Source organism: Hemiscyllium ocellatum, chromosome 10, assembly GCF_020745735.1.
Source record: "Hemiscyllium ocellatum isolate sHemOce1 chromosome 10, sHemOce1.pat.X.cur, whole genome shotgun sequence".
Lineage (NCBI taxonomy): Eukaryota > Metazoa > Chordata > Chondrichthyes > Orectolobiformes > Hemiscylliidae > Hemiscyllium > Hemiscyllium ocellatum.
The window spans coordinates 84801019-84825268 of NC_083410.1; the positions used below are offsets into that span (position 1 = coordinate 84801019).

The 24250-nt window shown below is 39.7% G+C and overlaps 1 protein-coding gene across 2 annotated transcripts in view; it reads right to left on the bottom strand.

The window, feature by feature from the left end:
- Nucleotides 1–24250, bottom strand: part of kat14 (lysine acetyltransferase 14) — a 43932-nt gene that overhangs the window by 11547 nt on the left and 8135 nt on the right. The window contains exons 2-5 of one of the 2 annotated variants that reach the window (XM_060831678.1): nucleotides 22154–22275; nucleotides 15544–15665; nucleotides 12250–12431; nucleotides 8607–9023 (exon numbers count right to left, since the gene is read on the bottom strand). In XM_060831678.1, the coding sequence (XP_060687661.1) occupies nucleotides 8607–9023; nucleotides 12250–12431; nucleotides 15544–15665; nucleotides 22154–22275 (843 nt within the window). The remainder of the gene's footprint in view (nucleotides 1–8606; nucleotides 9024–12249; nucleotides 12432–15543; nucleotides 15666–22153; nucleotides 22276–24250) is intronic. The other variant, XM_060831679.1, reaches the window with a different exon arrangement.

Genomic DNA, 24250 nt, shown 5'->3' on the forward strand with positions numbered 1-24250 from the left:
AAAGTGGGATTTTATTGGAAAACGCTGGCTGATAGTTACTAAGTAGTTATATGCTACAGAAGTATTTCTCCCATATAAACAAAAATCAGGAGGATAAATGATTTTGGATCAAATCTGTGGCTAATCTTTGCCACATGCAGAAGGAGACTATTCTTATAAAAAATTACTCTCTCTATTAATAAAAATGCTGTATACCCTATGTGAAAGCACATTGCTAGGTAAATAGATTTGCTAATTAGACCTGTAGTCGCTGACCAACAATGCATGATTCCTCAGAAATACTTAAAGTTTGAAAGTCTCCTCTTAGTTTTCAAATTCCTTCCAAAGCCTTGACTTTCCCTGTCATACAATACTCTGATATCTGTGGTCCTGCAATTTCAGCCTATTCTGCAGCTCCAATTTCAATCACACCTTGAATACTATGCCTTCTACCAGCCCTAAGCTCTAGAATGACCTTGATAAAAATGGCCTCTCTACCCTTCTCTCTCCTACTTCAAGTTAAAATTTACTTCTTTGACCAAGGTTAAGATAAGTTGTGAAAGCAATCCCTAAGCAGCTTCACTGTTAGTTTTGAGAGTTACTTGGGGTAACTTTGGAGCCTTTATTATATTTATGCAAATGTGAAATGTGATAAAATTCTACTTAAATATTAATTTAATACACCAGATCTTAGGTGTTAAAGGGTTTATTATGTTGTAAAGTTTCAGACAGTTACTCCGGTAGATTCCCAAGAATAAACACCTCAGCAGGAATGCGAAGGAGTTTGTATGTGATTTGTCAAACAATGAGCTGCTGCTCAACTCGTTTTGTCTTATTTTGCAACAACAGCTAGCTGCTTTGGAGTGACTGTTAGCAGACTCCTGTCACCTGCTAATGTCACAACAGATGATGCATTCTCAGCTTGCAAGAGGCTAAACCAACAACCCTTCTGCCAGGGAGGATGTAGAGAGGGGTGGGTGGAGAGAGAGAAAAAAAAGAGAGCGCGCACAAGAGAGACACCTCCAGCCCTTGATGTTGCACCAACTTGTGAAACCAATCTGAAGCCGATCTAACCTACACTATTGCATTATCAACCATATATTTATGCAATGACCATTTAAATGTCCTTAAAGTTGGCAAGTCTACTATTATTGCAAGCAGGACATTCCACACCCTTACTACTCTGAGTAAAGAACCTACCTCTAACATCTGTCCCATATCGATCACCCCTCAATTTAAAGCTATGTCCCCTCATTGTAGCCATCACCAGAGAAAAAAAGGCTCTCCATTTCCACCCTATCTAATCCTCTGATCATCTTATATGCCTCTATTAAGTCACCTCTCAACCTTCTTCGCTCTAATGAAAACAGCCTCAAGTCCCTCTGCCTTTCCTCATAAGACCTTTCCTCCATACCAGGCAACATCCTCGTAAATCTCCTCTGCACCCTTTCCAATGCTTGGTGATTTCCTCGAATTCCAGGAGCAGCAATTACTGTTTTATATGCAGTTGCATTGTTTTGGAACTTTGGAAATAAAAGTCAAGACAACAGCAGTTTTAAAAGGGAGAAGAACAAAGGAAGCACATGGTGAGATCATTGCAGGAGAGAGGGAGAGAGAGAGCGCGAGAGAGAGAGCGCGAGAGAGAGAGCACGAGAGAGAGAGCACGAGAGAGAGAGCGCGAGAGAGAGAGCGCGAGAGAGCAAACGAACCTGCACAGTTATTGCCTTTGCTGTTTGAATTCACATGTTGCTGGACATCGGAGTGTGTCTGGGAAAATTAACAAACAGTGAACTTCACAACTAATCTCGGAGGAACCGGTTTGGGTGAAGTTCACAATACAGAATCAGATAAGTTAATCATTGTTTTACATCTGTCGAATAGAAAGGCTGCAGTAGTGAGTAGAGTGGGTTCTTACTTGATTATATGTTTTTGGGGATAAGTCTCTTGATTAAACTTAAAATATAAGCCATAACTATTAATTTAACCTGGGGCAGTGTTTTGTAGAGGAATAAGATGGTGTTATTTTGGGGGTCTGTAGACTGTGAAGGAGCAAAAATGGCCTTTAATAGAGTGATATATATACTTCTTGTCAGATGTGCGAGTTTAAAGAGAGTTTAAGGGTTACTATGGATTATATCTGCCATAAATGCCATTGGATGCGAATCTTATCAGATCGATGGATCAATTGGAGAGACAGATAGAAGCAATGAAGAATTTTTAACGACAACAGTATTTGATAGATGGCAGTTATATGGGGGGGGGGGGGGGGGATAAAGGATTTCTTATAATCCTTTCCAACACTTTACCCACAACTGAAGTTAAGGGTCACTGGTCTATAATTACCAGGATTGTCTCTACTCCCCTTCTTGAACAAGGGGACATTTGCTATCCTCCAGTCTTCTGGCACTATTCCTGTAGACAATGACATAAAGATCAAAGCCAAAGGCTCTGCAACGTCCTTCCTAGTTTCCCCGAGAAGGTTAGGATAAATCGTAAATGGCCAAGAGGACTTATCTATTTTCACACTTTCCAGAATTGCTAACTCCTTCTCCATATGAACCTCAATCCCATCTAGTCTAATAGCCTGTATTCCAGTATTCTCCTCGACAACACTGTCTTTTTGCTGTGTGAATACGGGGAAAAAATATTCATTTACCTCTTCAGACTCTACGCACAACTTTCCACTACTGTCCTCGACTGGCCCTAATCTTACTCTCGTCATTCTTTTATTCCTGACATAGTTATAGAAAGCTTTAGGGTTTTCCTTGATCCTACCTGCCAAAGAGTTATTATGTCACCTCCTGTGTCTTCTTATCTCTCTCTTCAGGTCCTTCCTGGCTTGTAACTCTCCAGTGCCCTAACTGAGCCTTCACATCCCATCTTTATATAAGCCTCTTCCTTCCTCTTGACAAGTGATTCAACTTTAGTAAACCACGGCTCCCTCGCTCAACCACTTGCTCCCTGCCTGACAGGTACATACTTATTAAGGTCACGCAGTAGCTGTTCCTTGAACATGCTCCACATTTCAATTGTGCCCATCCCCTGCAGTTTCCTTCCTCATCCTATGCATCCTAAATCTTGCCGAATAGCATCATTAACTGCCTTTCACCCAGCTATAATTCTTGCCCTGTGGTATGTACCTATCCTTTTTCACGCTAAAGTAAACTTAATCAAACTGTGGTCACTATCACCAAAGTGCTCACCCAACATCAAATCTAACACCTGGCCAGGTTCATTACCCAGTACCAAATCCAATGTGGCCTCGCCTCTTGTGACACAGTTTGAAGATAGGTCCAGTGGACAAAAATTGACTCATCTGAGGTTTTTGAAATCTGGCATTTCCTGTCAATATTTGGAAAGTTAAAGACCCCCATAACAACTACCCTACTACTCTCACTCTCCTCAAGAATTATCTTTGCAATCCTTTCCTCTACATCTCTGGAATTATTCGGAGGCCTATAGAAAACTCCCAACAGGGTGACCTCTTCTTTCCTGTTTCTAACCTCAGCCCTTACTACCTCAATAGGCAAGTCCTCATCAAACTTCCTGTCTGCCACCATAATGCTGTCCTAGTCTAACAATGCCACACCTCCTCCTCTTTTACCACCTTCTCTAAACTGCGGAACCTGTAACAACCAGTCCTGTCCCTGCCCTATCCATGCCTCCGAAGTGGCCACAACATTGATGTTACAGGTACCAAGCCATGCTGCAAGTTCACCCACCTTATTCCAAATGCTGCTGGTGTCGAAGTAGACATACTTCAAACACCTTCCTGTCTGCCGGTACACCTCTGTGACCTTGAAATCTTATTCATAAGTTCACTACTCTCAATTTCCTGTAGTGGAGCTAAAATTCAGGTTCCCACCCCCCCTGCCAAATTAGTTTAAATCCTCCCGAAGAGCATTAGCAATACATCCCCCCACCCCACCCCTCCAAAAGAAATTGGAACTCCTCTGGTTTAGGTGTAGACCATCCTGTTTGTAGAGGTCCCACCTACCCAGAATTAGCCCCAATTATCCAGGTATCTGAAGCCCACCCTCCTGCACCATCCCTGTAGCCACGTGTTCAACTGCTCTTCCTCCCTCTATTCCTCACCTCATTAGCACATCACATGGGTAACAAACCAGAGATAACAACTTTGTTTGTTTGAGCTCTAAGCTTCCACCCTAGCTCCTTGAATCAACACCCATTTTCCTCCCTATGTCGTTGGTGCTTATGTGGACTATGACTTGGGTCTGCTCCCCCTCCCCCTTAAGGATCCCGAAAACACAATCCAAGACATCACAGGAGGCAACACACCAACCACGAGTCTCTCCCATTCCCACAGAAACGCCTTCCAAATCATCCTGACTCTTAACCAGATTGCCATTCCTTCAGTCATTAGGTCAAGATCTTGAAGACCCCTCCCTAACAGCATTTTAGGTACTGGATGTAGGTTTGCTCACTGAGCTGAAAGGTTCATTTTCAGACTTTGCATTATCTTACTAGGTAACATCTTCAGTGGACCTCAAGCGAAGCAATGCTGAAAATTCCTGCTTTCTAATTATATGTTTGGATTTTTTTGGGTTGGAGACTTCATGTCCTGTGGTGATGTCACTTTCTGTTCCTTTTCTTATGGGGTCTAACTCTATGTGTTTGTTGATAAATCTGTCAACAAACACGAGTTAGACCCCATCCAACACCCCCCTGAGAAAAGAGGAAATGACTTCACCACAGGAAATGACATCACCAACCCAAAGAACCCCAAACATATAAATAGAAAGCAGGAATTTTCAATATTGCTTCGCATGAGGTCCACTGAAGATGTTATCTAGTAAGGTAACAAAACGTCTGGAAATGAACCTTTCAGCTCAGCGAACAAATCTACATCCAAAACCACAACCTGAGCTACAAATCTTCTCAAAACTTGCATTTTAGGTGTACCTATACCACATGGACTGCAGCAGTTTAAGACTTCTCACCAGCATCATCTCAAGAGCAATTAGAGCTGGGCCATGCTAGTGCACCAACATCCCATGAATAAATATTTAAAGATTACATTTACAACCAATGAAATACTTTTCAAAAGTGTTTTAAAACATCCTGAAGTGATGAAATACACTAAATAATTTTCAAGTTCTTTCATCTTATAAATTCTCCAGTCTCAAACTTTAAAATCTCAGTGTTTACCAGACTTTTTTTGTATTTTCACAACAACTTCTGTTTAAAGCCAAAAGAGCAATTTAATGACAGCTGCCTTTACTCACCTCACTCTATATTTACTCAGTAAAGTTTATTATGATATACAATCTATTAAGAGGAATCTGAAAAGTCTTACAGCCCTGTCTTACTGTACAAGAGGAGACTGCAGTAATAAGTAATTTTACTTTCCATTTTAAAGGAGAAGCCAAAAATGCAGTTGCGATATCCCAGAAAATACAACTTCAAGAAATTTTATTATTTGCTTATTTGAAACTCTTTTTTGTTCAAATTAAAAACAGGCTAATAAATATTCACAGCACAGAGGATGCTTTCCAATTGCAAGTCAGCAAAGATCTGACTACACTAATCCCATTTTCCAGCTCTTGGCCCACAGTTCTGCGGACATGGCAATGCAAATGAATATCTAAAGACTGCCTATGTATTGGGAGAGTTTCTAAATCAATCTTTCTTTCAGGCAGTGAATTCCAAACTCCTGCTACCTTCTGGGTGATAAAGTTTGTCAACTTTGCTCTTACCCTTTTGCCTCTTACTTTTAAAACTATGCCATATTGTTACTGACCCTTTCACAGTGGAAAAAGTGCCTTCCTATCCACCCTATCTATGCCACTCAGTCTTCTAGAACTTTATGAGATTCCCTCTCAACTTCCCTTGTCTAAGGAAAGTATAACATATCCAATCTTTTGTCACAGCTCAGACTGACCAGCCCAACAAGCATTCTGGCAAATCTCCTCTGCACCCCCTTTCGTGCAATCACTTTCCTTCATATAATGCGGTGACCAGAACTGTACACAGTACTCCAGCTGTGGCCTAATTAACATTTTACTGCATTATCTTCCAACTCCTGTATTCTATATCCCTCAGCTAATAACGACAAGTATTCAATATGCCTTAACTACCTACTTGTTCTGCTACCTGCACAGATCTGTGCATATATACACCAAGGACCCTTTGATCTTCAGTACTTTTCAGGGTCCTACCATTCATAGTATATGCCTTGCTCTTTCTAACTCTGCCCAAGGAAACAAAATTAAATTCCATTTGCCACTGCTCTGTCCACCAGATGAGTCCATTGATATCTCAATGCAGTTTATACTTTTCCATCTAACTATATACCAGTCTACCAAATTTCATGACATCCACGAACTTTTCAAATCGTACCCTCTACATTTATGTCCAAATCACTCATATGAACCACAAATAGCAAGGACATCAGCACAGTGTCTGCAAAACCCCACTGGAATCAGACTTCCATTCACAAAGCATCTCTCCACCATCACCCTTTGCTTTATGCATCTCAGCCAATTTTGGATCCAAAACACCACTTTGCCTTGGATCCCATGTCCTTAACTTTCTTGACCAGTCTGTCATGACAGTCCTTATTAAAAGTCTGGCTATGGTCCACATAGACCATAACCTCAACACTTATCTCCTCAAAACATTCAATCAGTTTTGTCAAACATGACATTCCCTTAACAAATCCAAGCAAACTATCCCCAACTCTTACATGTGTCTCCACATGCTGATATACTCTATCCCCCAGAATTCTTTCTAATAACTCCCCATCACTAAGGTTAAATTGACTAACCTGCAATTTCCTCCCTTTTGTAATAATGCAACTTTAGCAGTCCTCCAGTACCTCATCTGTGGCAACAGAATATTTGAAAGTTACTGCCAGGGCCCCGAATATATCCTTTCTTGCATCAACAAGGCCTGGGGATTTCTTCACTTTTAAGATGCTAAACCCTTTAGCTATTCCTCTCTGTCTCCATTAATTTATTCAATATTTTTACAATTCCCCACTCTGATATCTATACATGGGTCATCCTTTTCGACAGTGAAGATTGACACAAATTATTCACTGAGGACTGTCCCCATGTCTTCCAAATCAACACACAATTTACCTGTGGTCTCGAATGGACCATAGTCCTTCCCTAATTACACTCGATTTTTATGTAATTTTTAAAAATCTTCTGTGTTTTCTTTTATTCTGCCCATTAACACTTTCTCATGCACTCTCCTAGCTTTCCTAATTTCCTGTTTAAGTTATATTTTTCACTTTTTATACACTCCTAGGGATTTTGCCATATTGAGCATTTGGTATCTGCACAAGCTTCTCTTTTTCCTGAATCCTAGCTGACAATCTCTGGACAGCTAGGGTTCTTCGATTTTGGTCATTTGCCCTGTACTCTTGCTATTTCCTTGAATGTCTCTTGCTACTCTGACACAGGTTTATCTGCAAGTAACGGCTCCTAGTTCACTTGGGCCAAATTGCATCTTATCTTTGTAAAATTAGAAATATTATTCCCAACTCATCCTTTCTTTTTCTATAATTATCCTAAATCTAACTACCCACTATCACCAAAATACCTCCCTATAAACATACATTCCACTTGTCAGGCCACTTTTCCCAATATTACCTTTGTTGAACTTTCTATTAAAAGTTCTCCTAGAGAGTTTAAGAATTTTGCTCCCTCTTTACCTCAAACTAAAACCATCCCAGTTAATGTCTGGATGTTAAAATCCCCAACTATTATTCTTACATTTCTTCAAAATTTGACGACATATTTGATCCTCAATGTATCCCTTATTGTTGGGGGCCTATAATATACCCCAACAAGAGTCTACTTTTATGTTTTTACTTCATGTACATGGCCTCATTTGATGATCCTTCCAAAACATCATCCTTCCTCATTGCCATAATTGAGTCCTTGATCAACTTTATGACCCCCTAATATTCTAGTATCCTCCCATCTTGTCTGAATATCATATAAACCAAGAACATTGAGCTGCCAATCCTCTCCATCTTCAGGCAAGCTTCTATCAAGCCTACAATATCATACTCTATGCGTCCTGTTTGTATCCACAGCTGATACATATCATTCCTCAGGCTCCTTATATTCAAATATATTCCATTCAGTCTTGCTAAACTCACTTCTTTTTAATCTAGCCTTTGTTTCCTCTGACTTTCAGATTCACCCATTTCAGCTTCACTCCCCTCTGATATACTTGACAGGATCTCATCCCCCTGCTAATCTCATTTCAATCCACCCCAAGAAAGTTTTCTTACTTTAAACATTGTACCTAAAATATTCACTACTTCAGGACAATCCAAAGAACTCTACAGCCATCAAAATACTTATTGAAGTATGAACACTGTTGAAATGTAGGGAGAATGCAATAGTAAATTGCCAATATAGCAAGGTCCTATTAACAGCAAGAAGACTGTGAACAGATCATTTGTTTAAGTGATTATAGTTACAGGATGGAGAAGAAGTCGCACATCTAAGCCCTCTGCTGTTCTGGAACCTTTAAACATGACCTCCAAGGGAAGATGGGCCTTAGAGATCTATCTGGAAGACACAGCCGATCACCTTCTAGTATAAGAAGCTGTCATCATAATCCACCACTACCAAATGAGTTCTTACCATGAAACAGTGCTTGGGGAGGCATGACATCAGGAATGAGATCTGCCTCAGACAAAAGACTAGGAGTAGCTGAATGAGATAGTGGGGTCCCAGGAGCTGAAAAATCCAGTGAGGGGGATGGAGAGGGGCTAGTAAGTGGAGTCCGATCTGAAGAGCTCAGGGAGGAAAAGTCGATTACTTCTCCTTTTTCCAGGATCAGTTCTGACCTACGAGTTCGGCTGCAGAACTTTACTGGGGTTGATGACGTGCTCCTGTCAATGAATGTAGCAGCTTCCTTTTGAGCACGCCGAATGTCCTTAGCTTCCTGAGTCCGGGATCGTTTCTCTTTTAATTCCATAGCTGTTTCTACAGGGTTCCGACTCACTCGTTTTCGAAGTCCTTCCACTGTAATAATTGGATCCAAAGGAGGCTTAACAGCTGAAAAGTGAAGAAAATCAACACACTTGATAAAATATTTTATTTAGTTAATGGTGGCAACTCATCTCCTCTGCCATCAAAACGAATAAAAACCAAAGTGTCATTGACGAATCTCGGTGCAATGCAGGATTGCACAAATAGTAAAATAGACTTTAATACAACACACAAGTAGTATCAAAAGGGTACAAGTAGTAAAACAGCACTCAATTTGAAATTGCTAAATTTGCTAATTCTGCTGGATGGAATCTGATGCAGAATATCAGTAAAATACTCTTAAAACCAAGCTCATAAATGTGTAAGTCAAATTAAGTACACATACTCTATGCGTCCTGTTTGTATCCACAGCTGATATATATCATTCCTCAGGCTCCTTGTATTCAAATATATTCCATTCAGTCTTGCTAAACTCACTTCTTTTTAATCTAGCTTTTGTTTCCTCTGACTTTCAGATTCACCCATCTCAGCTACACTCCCCTCTGAAATACTTGACAGGATCTCATCCCCCTGCTAATCTCGTTTCAATCCTCCCCAAGAAAGCACAAGGTACACTAAGGAAAATAAAAGCTGCTGTCAATCAGCTCTCAGGAGAACGGAAAAGACGACTGTCAACAATTCTGGAAATAATAGAACTTTTTAAAATTAGTTTTGTGAAGTGAACTATCAAAGTCTATATTTGCTCACTGGGACAGGTAAAAGCTGTGATATGATAGAAATATTAAATAAGCACTTTGTATTGATTTTCATGCAAAGGTCATGCTTGAATGTTAGAATTTAAAGATTATATTAACAAAACAAGAAATATTAATGTGTTAGATCGAACAATGTGCCTGAAAACAAACAAAGCAGCCAGAATTATTGCATTGCAGGATCACAGGTATTATGAAGCAATGCAAAGTTGCCTTAAAATATATTCAATTACTGCACTGATCACTGTATTGATTTAAAAGAACTTATTAGTATATAATCCCAGAACAGTCTACTCTTTGCTTAAAACATTTCCTTGAGGTATTTAATTGCGTTAGTGATCACAAACTGCTAAACAGCCCAAACTACTCCTGTTGAGTAAGGATTGATCTGCTGAGTCAAAAGAAAGTGAAACATGACAGCTGAGTATCCAGTTTCAGCTACAAGCAACTATCTTCTGCTGGGAAAAAAAGACTGTGCATAATGACTTTGAGCAATAGCTACCTAATCCACCTGCAAGCTTGGTTTTTGGTCAAAGTTTTGCTGTAACTTCAATTACACACAATTTCCATTTATGTTTTCAATCATGTGAATAGAACATTTACTGAAGTGCTGGTGGGAGGGTCTGGGGTCACAGAGACATCTTGCACGAAACAACAAAAAGGAGCTGAGTTTAGTAAAACTATCAAAAGCAAAAGATTATAAAGTGGAATGACCATTAGAGGCAAAAAACAATGCTGTGACAACAAGGGAAGTAGAATTCACAGTCTAACACAAGCATGGATGACAAAGGAAAACACACTAACCAAGAATAAGATTTGGAAAGGTACAAGAGTGACTAATAAAATGAGAGTAAAAAATATTTTGCACGAGAGTAACAATTAAAATCCGAAAGTGAAAGTAGACAGAAAATCATAAAAGGGAGAACAACAGAAGTATAGTTGAATAGCACAGAATGTTGGGAGGTAATAAGTTACAACAAAAGAGTAGCAGAGAGAAAGGGACAGATGAGCTGGCAGATAATAGAAGAAAACAAGAGGCAAAATCAAACAGAAAGCATGACAGTGAAATACATGGGAAGTAACACAAAAATGGGGGTAATGACAAAAGTAGAGTAAGAAAGAAAGATTAGCAAAAGAGATAGAAACACAAAGAGAAGGAAATATAGCAACCCCCAAAGAAAATGAAAATGAGAGAGTCAGACATTTTTATCAACACCATAACCACCACAATTGAGCAAGCTTCCCATCTAGGTCTCAGAAAATGATAAATGCAACAAATGTGTCTGGTCTGAATAGAATACAAAATCCCAATCCAATTCTATCCCAAAAAGCAAGTGAATCGCTAAACAGAATTGGGAAAAAGACCCAAACATAGCACATATGAGTACAAAAATAAAATCAGAACTTTAAACATGGATTCGTGCACAGGATTCGCCTACAATAAAAATTTGACAAACAATAATGTATTAAGACAGGGAGAAAAATCCACTTAGCTCCCCAGACTTCCTTAAGCCAGCTTCGAGGCAAGAGCTTACACTCTGTCCTACAACTTAAGCCTCATAGATGATGGCTGCTCCTACTTGATTTGTCATTACTAGATAAATCACATTGAAAATTATAAATAAATTAGAAAATTTGAAAATAACACTTTGGGAAAGATCCCAAGAAAACTAAAAACAAACTTGCTAATATATGACAAAGTTCAAAGTTATGGACAGATCTGTTATGAGGAATGTAGAGTAAATGGGTGTACTACTGTTGTTTTACAAATGAACACAACCAAAAGAAGCCATTTAGATGAAGAATTATTGCACAAAGTCCTCCCTTGGCAACTGGGCAAAAGTAGTTTTGCCAGATAGTCACAAAGCAACCCCAAAACAACATCACATGACATACAAAGGGCTAACTGATTACTATGAAGTGCCCAGTGTTTTTAATTTAAAAAAAACACATTGTGCCCCACATCAAGGGTTTTAGTGATTAGAGAAAACACCCAAGGGTTTAAAATAGACAAGTAAAATAGGGACCTTTCTGTCCCATTTGAACCAATTTTGCTACAGTCATCCAGAAATAAATAGGGCAAAGAAAGTTACCCCAATTTTAAACATGTCAAACAGGTTGCTGAGCTCTAGATTACAATTCAAATATTCTCAGAACATACTTTTGGTAGGCTCCCAAACAGATGTCTAAGGCCTGATAATTTTCAATGATTTTTTATTCTTTGTGCTGGTGCTGAAATATAATTTAAAAAAAGAGATGAGACCTTATCAGAACTAAACCCACGTTTAATTCACCAAGTCCTGAAGCTTAACAATCAGAACACAAGATCCCCAGTTCAACACTCGCTGCTTTATAAAGAACTATATGCAAGTTTATCAGGTTATTATTCACTTTATTGTCTACAATGTGGCTGGCAAATATTTCCATGTATCTGATGTGTCTATCAACCAGTCATCAAAATATTAGAGATACATCGTGATTCCCCCTTCCTTCAAAATTCTGCCATTACAAACATCTTGCATCTAATCATACCAGCTCACCTCTTGCCTTCAGTGTTGTGCTCGATGGCCTCTCTCCTTCTGGCCTCATGACAGGAGGCTTGTTATGGACCAGTTTCCACCAGCCTGGTTCGCCAAACTGCTGAGCACCCGATCGGAAATACATGGGGCTTCCCACAGACAGGCAGCCTGCCACAGTGCTCCACCAGGTTGAAGTCTTTTTCCTAAAACATGATGAGTACAAATACGGCTAAAGTGAAAGAGAGAAAGAGTTGCATTTATATTGCCCCTTTCATAATTGCAGGATATTCCAAACCTCTTTACAATTAATTAAACACTTTCTTGAAGCATAGGCAGTATCCTAATGTAAGAAATACAAGAGTCAATTTGTATACAGCAAGTTCCCAATAACAGCAGTATGATAATGTTCAGATCATCTGTTGTAATGACAGCAGTTATAAATATTGGCCAGAACATTTGGTAAGAAATAGTCTGGTCCTTTAAAATAGTGCCACGTGATTTTCAGCACTTACCTGAGAAGGCAGACATACCTTCAATTTAATGTCTCATCAGAAAGATGGCAATGCCCAAAATAATGCACTAAAAGTCTCAACATAAATGATATGCTTTGGATTGGGGTTTCAAACTAAAATCTTCTGACTCAGTCAAGAATGCTATCACTCAGCCCAGGGCTGACACTGTGACTTGTAGTTAATGTTACTATCCAAAGATATTTCGGCATGCTGGAATTATTACTATATCTTTACATTCTTCAATTACTATGCATATATACTCTACCAAAATGTTATGACCATATAATACTGATTTCTCTTTTTAAACACCCAAATTTTACCTATTTTCTAAAGTTTGTCCTGTTTTCTGCAATCTTTTTTCAACTAGAAAGCCATAGCCATTCAGGTAGTGAATGTTACAAAGACAGCCACCATTCTATAACTGTGAAATGGGAGGATATGTACATTCAGAGATTTTCTTTGTCAAAATTGGACGAATCATTGTATATGACAACAACAATTAAACCCAAATAAATATCTGGTCCCTAAACATAGGAAAGTTAATATTTCTCACCAGCACAATCTTGATCATCTCAAAAATCACATTCAGGTGTATGCATCTAGTTATGACAGAAAGGTGAAGCGATTCCCAAATACAAATGTGGCCTCCTTTAAATTGGACAGATGAAACACAGACGAGGTGACCAATTTGCGAAACACCTACAGTCCATAAAAAACGACCCCGACCTGCTACTCTCAGGCCTGCAGCAGTGCTCCACTGAAGCTCAACAGAAGCTGGAGGAACAATACATCATGTTCACCTGGATAATTTACAGCCTTCATGGACTCAGCATGGAGTTTAACAATTTCAGAATGTGAACGCCCTCCTCAAAAAGTAACCTTTGTTACCTACTCCCACATCCAGGTCCTGTTTTGTACAGGTTGCTCCCAGCCCAGTCAACCCATTTTCAACTATTCACGCTTCTTGTTAGAACCATACTCACCATTATCTCCCTCTTGGCTTATCATCAGCAATCCCGTTTGTTTGCCTCTCCTTTCTGCTCTCTTGGCACTGTCTCCATGCCATCCCTTCAAGAAATATAACCCTTTTCTGGCTGCCTTCAGTTCTGACATAAGTCTGTTTTTCAGTCTACAGATGCTGTCAGACCTGCTGAGTTTCTTACACTTTCTGTTTTAACTTCAGAGTTTCAGCAATTGCAGTTCTTTGTTTTATTTTAGAGAAATTAATTTCCTGATAACAATACAGAGACTGCATTTTGAATAGGAATTTATACAGTCATCAGCCTTGGTCAATTCTCTACCTTTCCAAACATCTTATGAATCAGTTTTCATTTACATCCTCTAGTTTCTTCCTTCCAAATGAAACATAGTACATTTGTCTATAAAACATTTCAGCTGCTATTGGATGGATGTTAATGAATGTGATGAATTTCAATTATACTATCAGGTCACTAACTGACAATATATCTGCCTCAATGTCTAATTTCTTATCTGGATCTCAATTCCATTTTGTCTAAGCTTGTCTGTTTTCTCATCCCTATCTGCTTTCAATCTGACTCTGATTGGAGTACCTTCAAGAGACCCCTATTCCACTGCTTCCTCTTTGCATGATTAAGAGTCTCCAGTTCAATTACTTCCTCTCTATGGCTGTCATCTATTTACAATTTGCAAAAAAAAACACGTCTAATCACCATTTAGGTTTAGAGGTAAGTGTGTTTTTTTTAATCCTCTGTGGTTCGCCTGGTAGGGAGAGATGGACATAACAGGATAGGTGAATGAAGACAGGGGAAGGAGGAAGGCTCAGGAATAGACCAGGGAACAGGCAATGAGCAGGAAGATTGTGAAATGAATGAGAAGTAAAAGACGATACAAAAGGGCAAGACAGCGATTTCAAAATAACAATAAATAACTGAAAGGTGGTGCTGGGTGGGCAAAGAAAAGAGTTAGGGAGGCAAAGTCCATATGCTCCAAATTTCCAGTCAGATAGTGAAGGAGGTGGCACAAAACATGAGTGAGTATGGATGGAGGAAGGTAACAGTAGATTGGACAACATAGGAAAAAAATGCATGATAGTATGGTGTGTAATAGTAGAGCAAGAGGCTGAGTAGCGTACAAGGCAGACATACAGATGGAAAGGGCTAGATGCAATATCAGTAGACTATGACTCAAAGGAGTAAGGTATGAAATATTTCACACACTGGCCATTGCTCCTTCAATCCAAAACACAAACAGAATTAAGAGTTCAAACCTATAGGGAAGTAATTGATGCTGTGCTTAGACATTCATGGGAGATTTAGAAAAAAAAATCTCAAGGTTTTCCAACAATTAACAAGATTATTATGGTTCCTGAAGGGAAATGCATTACCTTTCTTCCTGACGTTGAACAGAACATGCTTACAAACATAACTTTTACTTTAATTTGCAATAATCATTTCTAACATCTACGACATCATCCTCTCTTTTAAACATTTAATTCTCAGTCATGCCGAGCTGGCAAGTATGGTACAAAACTTATATAAATGCCAAAATAACCTGTTTGATGAACAGCCGATAACACGGCAAAAATTAACATTTTACTAGTGCGTCAAAGGGAAATTAAAGCAGTACCAGTCACAGTTTATAGATTTGTCCCATCTCACCACTATTCTCTAGTTGGTGAGCACAGCTATTAAAAACTGCTTCATAAAACAATAAGTAAGGATAGCACAGGCTAATATTGTGATAAACTCAACTGTCACAATACTGCATGAGAATTACAATTTTTTTTGGTTGAATCCATACCTATGTGGTGCACCTATTTTACCTGCTTCCCAATAAGAAGGCCCAGTGTTTGTCAATAAAAGCACAAATATCTTCCTTCCAGCGAAAGTAACCTTGGCGACCAGTTCCTTCCAATGATAGATTGTACATGGCCAACATCACAACCTGAAAAATCCAGAGGAACAAGCTTAATTCACATTTTACTCCACTTAGCAGCCTATGGGAAAAAGAAAGACTCACTTTTATATAATTTTCACAACCTTGGGATCTTGTCTTGTAGAGCATTGTTATTGTCTGGCAATTGTCTGGTTTGAATGTGACTTGCCACTTATCAGCCCAAGCCTGAATATTGCCAATGTCTTATCGCATATCGGTGCAGGTTGCTCCTGTGCCTGAGGTATAAGAATGCTACCGCACTCATGTGAAATTATCACTGACCATAATTCTATATAGCAGCCATTTCCTGGGGCTAAGATGAATGGCCTCCAACAACTATGTCCTATTTAAGGGCTTATGCCTGAAACGTCAATTCTCCTACTCCTTGGATGCTGCCTGATCTGCTGTGCTTTTCCAGCACCAAACTCTCAACTTTGATCTCCAGCATCTGCGGTCCTTTCTTCAACAACTATAACCATCCTTCTTTGTACTAGGTATGATTCCAAGCTGTAGAGTTTTCCACTTATTCCCATTGACTTCAATTTTGCAAAAACATATTGATGTCACACTTGGTCAACTGCTACTGACATCAAAGGCAGTCACTGTCATCTCACCTCAGGTTCACCTCTTTTGTCCATTTTTAGACTAAGGATAAAGAAGAAAGAAGCTGAGTGGCCCTGACATTATCTAAAGTGAGCATCAGTGCATCTTGAAAACTCTCCTCCAAACCACAGTATAATTACCATTCCTTCACTGTTGCTGGTTCCAAAGCCTAGAACTCAGTTCCTAACAGAACAGTACAGGGTCCAAGGGCATTAGCTGTACAGCAACATCTCCACAGCAATTAGAGATGGGCCATAAAAACTGGGCTAGCTAGTAATGATCACATCCTATGGGCAAATTTTTAAGAAAACTCAGGGAACAAACTATTGACAGTTAAATGATAGCACTATCAAGACCCTTTCCATTACCTTGCTGATGATAATGAGGAGCTGAAAATGTGTTGCTGGTTAAAGCACAGCAGGTCAGGCAGCATCCAAGGAACAGGAAATTCGATGCCCGAAACGTCGAATTTCCTGTTCCTTGGATGCTGCCTGACCTGCTGTGCTTTAACCAGCAACACATTTTCAGCTCTGATCTCCAGCATCTGCAGACCTCACTTTTTACTCGAAGATGATAATGAGGAAACTAATGAGAGGGTAACTAGCCTTGTTGGATTTGGAGGAGAGGATTTCATGGACAGGAGAACACAACTGGACAATTTTCTCATTAGTGGTAGGTGCCAGTGTTCCGGTGTACAAGCTTTCAGGACTATTGCCAGGTTGTCATCAGGTTCCATCGCCTTTCCAGTATCTAGGGCCTTCAACCATTACTTTATATCACTTAAAGCAAATCAAGATGGCAGAAGATTAGTATCTGTGATGTTAGGGGCCTCAAAAACCAAGAGGGATCATCCACTCAGCACTTCTGTTTCAAGATGGTTACAAGTATTTCAGTGCGGTCTTTTGTGTTGACACACTTAATTTCTGTATCATTAAAGATGGGAATATTTGCGAAGCTCACTCTAGATGTTAGTCATTTGATTCTCCACCATCATTCAGGTCCGGATGTGGCAAGACAGCTGAGCTTTGATACGATAATTGTTTGTGAAATTTCTTAACTCCAATGTTTAAAGCTTCCGCTATTTGGCATCCAAGTAATTCTGGTTTGCAGCTTCACCAGGTTAACATCTCATTTTCAAATATGCCTGGTTTTGCACTCTTCATTGTCCCTTCTGCAGTCACCATTGAATCAGGGTTTATTCCTCGACTTGATGGAAAATAGTAGAGTGATGTTATCTCCCAGTCCATGAGGTTACAGATTGTTGTCGAATACAATTCTGTTGTTGCGTCTCATCGATGCCTCGTTTCAAATTGCTGGATCTGGTCACAATCGATCTCATTTAGTGTGGTAATAGTGCCACGCAACTCAATGGAATGAAGGATATAATCTGTGTAAAGACAGGACATCGTCTCCATAAAAACAATGCAGTGAATAATTCTACCCACACTGGTGAAGGCAGATGCAACTGTGACTATATATTAATAAGGATAAGGTCAAGTAGTTTCTTATTTCTTTTTGGTTCCTCCATCACTGTCCACAAACAGATACACCGCTCAGTACGCAGCCAATAGTGGTCCTCCCACCTTTTGATTTTGTAAAACACTTCCTTCTGGACTTTTCTAATTCATTCGTGGGATGAGGGCATTGCTGGCCCACTCCTAGTTGTACAGAGGGCAGATAAGAGTCAACCTGGATTAGTGGTGCTGGAAAAGCACAGCAGTTCAGGCAGCATCCGAGGAGCAATAAAATCGATGTTTCGGGCAAGAGCCCTTCGTCAGGAATGCAGCTGCATCTGCAGTCATTGTTTTTACCTAGTTAAGAGTCAACCACATTGCCATGGGTCTGGAGTCACATGATGGCTAGACCACATAAGAATGGTAGTTTCCTTCCCCAAAAGGGTATTAGTGATCCAGATGGGGTTTTCCCACAATTGAGAATGGTTTCATGGTCTTCATCATCTTAATTCCAGAATTCTTTTTACTGAATTCAAATTCCACCATCTGCCAATGCTGGATTCCAACCCTTGCCCTGAACATTATCTGGGTCTCTGGATTAACAGTCCTGACATTATACTACCAGGCTGTCACCTCCCTATTATTATTGTTTTTCTTATGTTCCCTACGCTTTTGAGAAATTTATCAATGGCAATGTCGCTGATGCACACTAAAGTGCCCCATCCAGAGAACATTCTCATTGCTTCTTACAGGTGGCGTTCAATACAGAGGAGTGCAGTCTCAACAGCTGAGGGAGGGTGGTGGTTGTTATCAATTGAAGGTCTCTTTGACAGTGCAGTATCATCCAGCTACACTGGGCAGCCAGCATACATTTATGTGCTAAATCTTGGGTGAGAGTCTTGAAGCAACAATCTTCTGACTACAGGGTTTAAAGGAAAAACTATAGTTTGAAAAAAAAAGAGGCTAATGCTTGCTAGTGCAAAGGATATTTCTCAAATTGAGGAGCTACTTTTCTTTCACATGCATTGATGAAACATAAATTTGATTTGATTTTGCAGCAGTGGGGAGTGGCGAGAGCAGGAACCAGTGGGTTACTGGGAAGGTAAATTTCTCTCTTAAAGACTTACCTCATGAATAGGAGGAGCGAAGGCTCAACAGGAATGGTTGTGGATACGGGGATTGCTGAGCATGTGAACTGATATAGTTGGGCTGTAACTGAAGGAAGGTTTAGAGGAGATGTCAGAGGTAAGATTCTTTACATACAGAGGGGTGGGTGCGTGGAATTCACTGCCAGTACTGGTAGTAGAGTCAGGGACATTTAAGCGACTCTTGGATAGGCGCAAGGAAGATAGTACAATGAAGGGTATGTAGGTTAGTTTGATCTTAGAGTAGGATAAAAGGCTGGCACAACATCGAGGGCCGCAGAGCCTGTACTGTGCTGTACTATTCTATGTTTTTGATAACAATGTACACCATCTTTTGCAAAACTTGAGAAATATTGGCAAATTAAATACACTGAAAGTTGATTTGAGCTGGAGAGAAATGATATGGGCAAGGACAATTAACTTTGTTAAGCAGCTTTAGAAACCCTGTACATTGATCTGACAAGACAAACAGGCAAGAAGTCCATTTGATGTTTGGCAAATAGATATCACGAAAATTACAATTACAATATTAGAAACTTACCACCCTTCTGACTCCAAAAGTAAATTTTTATAGCTCTCCTTCAAGATCCTAAATTTAATTACAACATATTGAAATAAAAGCAAATGTTTGCTACAAACATTACGAAATTGGATAGATCAGTTTCAACCAGTTATTTATGGACTCACCACAATACGTTTGACCTCTCCCCTCTAAATTCTTAGATACAGTGAGAAATTAGCCTGAGACTGTTTTACATCCTCCATGGAGAGTGAAGGAATGCTACCAGTATCCCATGGCATCATTACTTGCGTTCAAGGCTACCATGTATACTACAATTTCACAAATGTCAATATTTGACTTCTTACACAACTTTCATTAAGAGGCAAGTACCTCAACTCTCTTTACCCACCATATTCTTCCCAGTTTCTACTAAAAATATGAATCTTCAAAGCTTCCACTACTCTCATATCCACAGCTCTTTGATTTTTGACGGGGTTTAAAGTTCCAGATCTCCACCACCAAAAAATTTCCTTTTTGGTTTCCTTCCTGAATAGCCTAACTCTAATTTTAAGACTACACCCATCATTTTTGGTCTCCCCAGCAGTGGAAACAGCTTCTTGAAATCCATCCAATCAAATGTCTTCAAAACTTCAAACATCTCAAATAGACCACTGCACAATTTTGCAGTCAAGATAATACAGGCCCAATTTAGAGGGCAACGTTCAGTTGTTCTGACCCTTTTACTGGCATTCCCTTGCCACTATTTTATAGAAAAGAAGCATTAAGCAGTCCCTGCTTAGCTATAAATCTTCTTGATTACCCTAACAGTGAGCAAAGATCCTAAAATACATCAAATCCAACTGGCTACATGAGGCAGTCCATATTATTAGTAGTTCAATGACTGAATTAGATCATTATTGAAAGCTGCATTCTATCAGAACTAATACAGAACATCAGACAAAGATATAGAGACAAAGTGCAAGTTTTCATTCCAACATGTTTTGATCCTAACTTGCAAATTAACAAGTGATTTTATTGAGGACATATACCCATGTGCCTAGATTGTCTTTCATGCTTATACATAAGGGGCCTCAATGAATATTTCTGCTCCGTGTTTACCATGGAGAAAGACATGAAGACTTGGGAACTTGGGGAAGTTAGTGGTGATAACCTGGGGACAATCCATATCACAGTAGAAGTGGTGTTGGACATATTAGAATGTATGAAGGTGGATAAATCTCCGGGTCCTGACCAAATATATTCAAGAACATTGCAAGACGCTAGAAAAGAAATTGTGGGAGCCATAGCTGATATTTTTGCTCCATCATTATCCGCGGGTGCGGTCCCGGAAGACTGGAGGGTAGTGAATGCTCTGCCCTTCTTCAAGAAGGGCTGCAAAGAAAAACCTGGGAACGATAGATCAGTAAGCCTAACAACTTGATAGATAAGTTACTTGAGAAGATTCTGAGTAATAATTCACATCGATTTGGAAAGACAGGGCTTGATTAGGAGTAGTTAGCATGGTTTTGAGTGGGGAGATCATGCCTCACAAATTTGAGAGAATTCTTTGAAGAAGTGACCAGGAAAGTTGACAAAGGCAGGGTGGTAGTCTATATGGATTTCAGTAAGGCCTTTGGTAAAGGTTCAACATGGTAGGCTGTTCTGGAAGGTTAGATCGCGTGGAATCGAGGGCAAACTGGCAAATTGGATATAAAATTCGCTTGATGGTAGGAAGCAGACAATAAAAGTGGAAGGATGCTTGTGAGTGGAGTACCTCAGGGGATGGTGCTGGGCCCATTGCTGTTTGTTATCTATATCAAAGATTTGGATGAGAACTTACAAGGCAGGATTAGTAAGTTTGCAGATGACACTAAAATAGGTGGTATCATGGACAGATGAGGAAGATTATCAGAAACTGCAGCAGGACCTTGATCAGCTAGGCAAGTGGGCTGAGAAATGGCAAATGGAGTTTAATATGGATAAGTGTGAGGTCTTGCAATTTGGAAAGTCAAATCAAGGTAGGAATTTCATGGTGAATGGTAGGGCCTTTAGGTGTGTAGTGGAATAGAAGAACCTTAGAGTTCAGGTGCATGGTTCTCTGAAAGTGGAATTACAGATAGACAGGGTAGCAAAGGAGGCTTTTGGCATGTTGATGTTCATCAGTCAGGGCAGGGAGTATAGTAGCTGCGGTTATGTTACAGTTGGACAGGACATTGATGAGGCTGCACTTGGGAGTATCATGTTCAGTTCTAGTCACCTTGCTCTTGGAAGGATGTCATTAATCTGGAAAGAGTGCAGAAGAAATTTACAAGGATGTTGCCAGGAGTCAATAGTCTGAGTTACAGGGTCAGGTTGGACAGGCTAGGAGACTGAGGGGGGATCTTATAGAAGCATATAAGATTATGAGAGGCATAGATCGGGTGAATGCACTCAGTCTTTTTCCCACGGTTGGGAAATCGAGGACTAGAGAGCATTGATTTAAGGTTAGAGGGGAAAGAATAAAAGGGAACCAGAGGGGCAACTTTATTTTCACACAGAGGGTGGTACGCACATGTAAATGAGCTGCTAGCAGAAGTGGTTGAGGTGGATACATTAACAATATTTAAAAGGTATTTGAACAAATACATAGATAGGAAAGGTTCAGAAGGATATGGTGCAAGTGCAGGGAAATGGGGTTAGAGTGGATGGATATTTTCATTGGCATGGACCAGATTGGGCCAAAGGGCCTACCTCTGCACTGTAAGACTCTATGACATATTATGCACTGAGCACAGTTTCAACAACATTACGTACTTGTTGCCATGTGAGCTTCAGTCTCTCAAAGTGGTCCTTCCCGTCTTCCGCACAGTCTGAACAAGTGAATCGAAAGAAGTTATCACCCCGCAAGTAACTAGGATGTTCTGCCCTTAGCTGAGCTGCAGAGAGAAAGAAAGAAAGAAAGAAAAAGAGAGGTTGAAAGAAAGAAAGGAAGGGACTGATTTATGTTGAAACATGAAAAGAAAATTACTTTTATAAAGATAACAAAGTATTTCAAGTCAATGGATTATGCAATGTATAGGATATGCTCTGCCAAACTCCAAAATACAAGTTGCTTCAAGCAAAGCTGATGAGACATCTCATGCTAAATGACTTGCACCATATGCCTCTTCCAAGTACTTTTTTCCATCTTCCATAATTGTCAACCTCACAACTAGATTTCATACCAGAACTAAGTGATTGTTTTGAACTGTTCCAAGTGATGACAAGGATAATGATACAGGGAATGCAGTAGCCAATTTTCACACTGCTGAGTGCGATGAACACTGAAATAAATTGCCACATATTAGGTTTTAACGAGTGATTGAGGGATAAATATTGGGCAGGAAAACCAAAAATAAATCCTCTATCCATCTTCAAAATACTGATGGATTTGAAAACTTCCATTAGCAGAAAAGACAGACAAATTCTAGATTCAGCAGAAAGCACCTCCAACAGTGCAGCACAACTTCAGTACTGCCCAGGACCATCAGCAAAGATTTTATAGAGGTCTCTGGAGTGACATTTGGAATGAAAGGTGAGTATCCTACCCACAAACACTCCTTGTCTGGCTCTGCATTCAAATCCTCCACTTCAGGTGGTGAAGGTACCGAGTATCTGATGCATACAGACTTAATATAACATCCAGGCCCTGGTGAATGGTGAGTTCAATGCCATCAGCTAGACTGGCCCTGGAAGCACCAATTGGCCTTTTGGCTTAATTTAGAATGGCAAAAATAAGCCACAGTTCTCACTCTCCAGTGTGCTTGCTGGAAGTATGAAATAGGTCATGCAGATTTGTGTTTGAACAGGATTCCACTCCTACGCCAGTAACATGCTCAAACAGTTTGCAAACAGCAATTGGTGAGGTGGTGGAAATAAATCAGTTTTCATAAGAAACGTACCTAGTGAGGAGTGAGTGACACAAAGAAAAGGAAATGTAAATAAGAGAAAAAATTAAAACCATGAAAGCCACAGTTTTTATTCAGAATATAAATCCACTGTATTTTGTTCATAATAAAATTGATGTCAAATGTCAAAAACCTCATTTTTGAAGTACCTGTACATCAAATAAGGATTCTAATAATTGTAAAGATTCACCTTTGTATTCTACAACTAAACCAGTGTCACAAATCAGCAATCCCGAATTCTTAAGCTAGTTAGCACAAACAATCACGACTGGATGCTGTTTATTGTTTTAATTGAGTGCTAAGAGTATTTGCATTGATATTTCCTGAAAGATTCTGAAACCAACAAAGTGCTATTGCGACTGGGCTTGTATACCCTTGAGTTTAGAAGACTGGGGGGCAATCTGATTGAGACATATAAGATTATTAAAGGATTGGACACTCTGGAGGCAGGAAACATGTTCCCGCTGATGGGTGAGTGCCGAACCAGAGGACACGGCTTAAAAATACGGGGTGGATCATTTAGGACAGAGATGAGGAGAAACTTCTTCACCCAGAGAGTGGTGGCTGTGTGGAATGCTCTGCCCCAGAGGGCAGTGGAGGCCCAGTCTCTGGATACATTTAAGAAAGAGGTGAATAGAACTCTCAAGGATTGTGGAATCAAGGGTTATGGAGATACGGCAGGAACAGGATACTGATTAAGGATGATCAGCCATGATCATATTGAATGGTGGTGCAGGCTCGAAGGGCAGAATGGCCTACTCCTGCACCTATTGTCTATATTGCATTCATGATGATATTGCTGTCAGAATGGGATGTAGATTTTCTTTTGCTAGTGTTCAGTGGCAACACAAAAACGAAACAGTTAATCAGCATGATGTATTTAAGTTTTGAAAAGAAATATCAATAAGCTTTTAGGGTACTGTTCAATGTACATTTGAACAAATTTATAAATCAATTATTATAT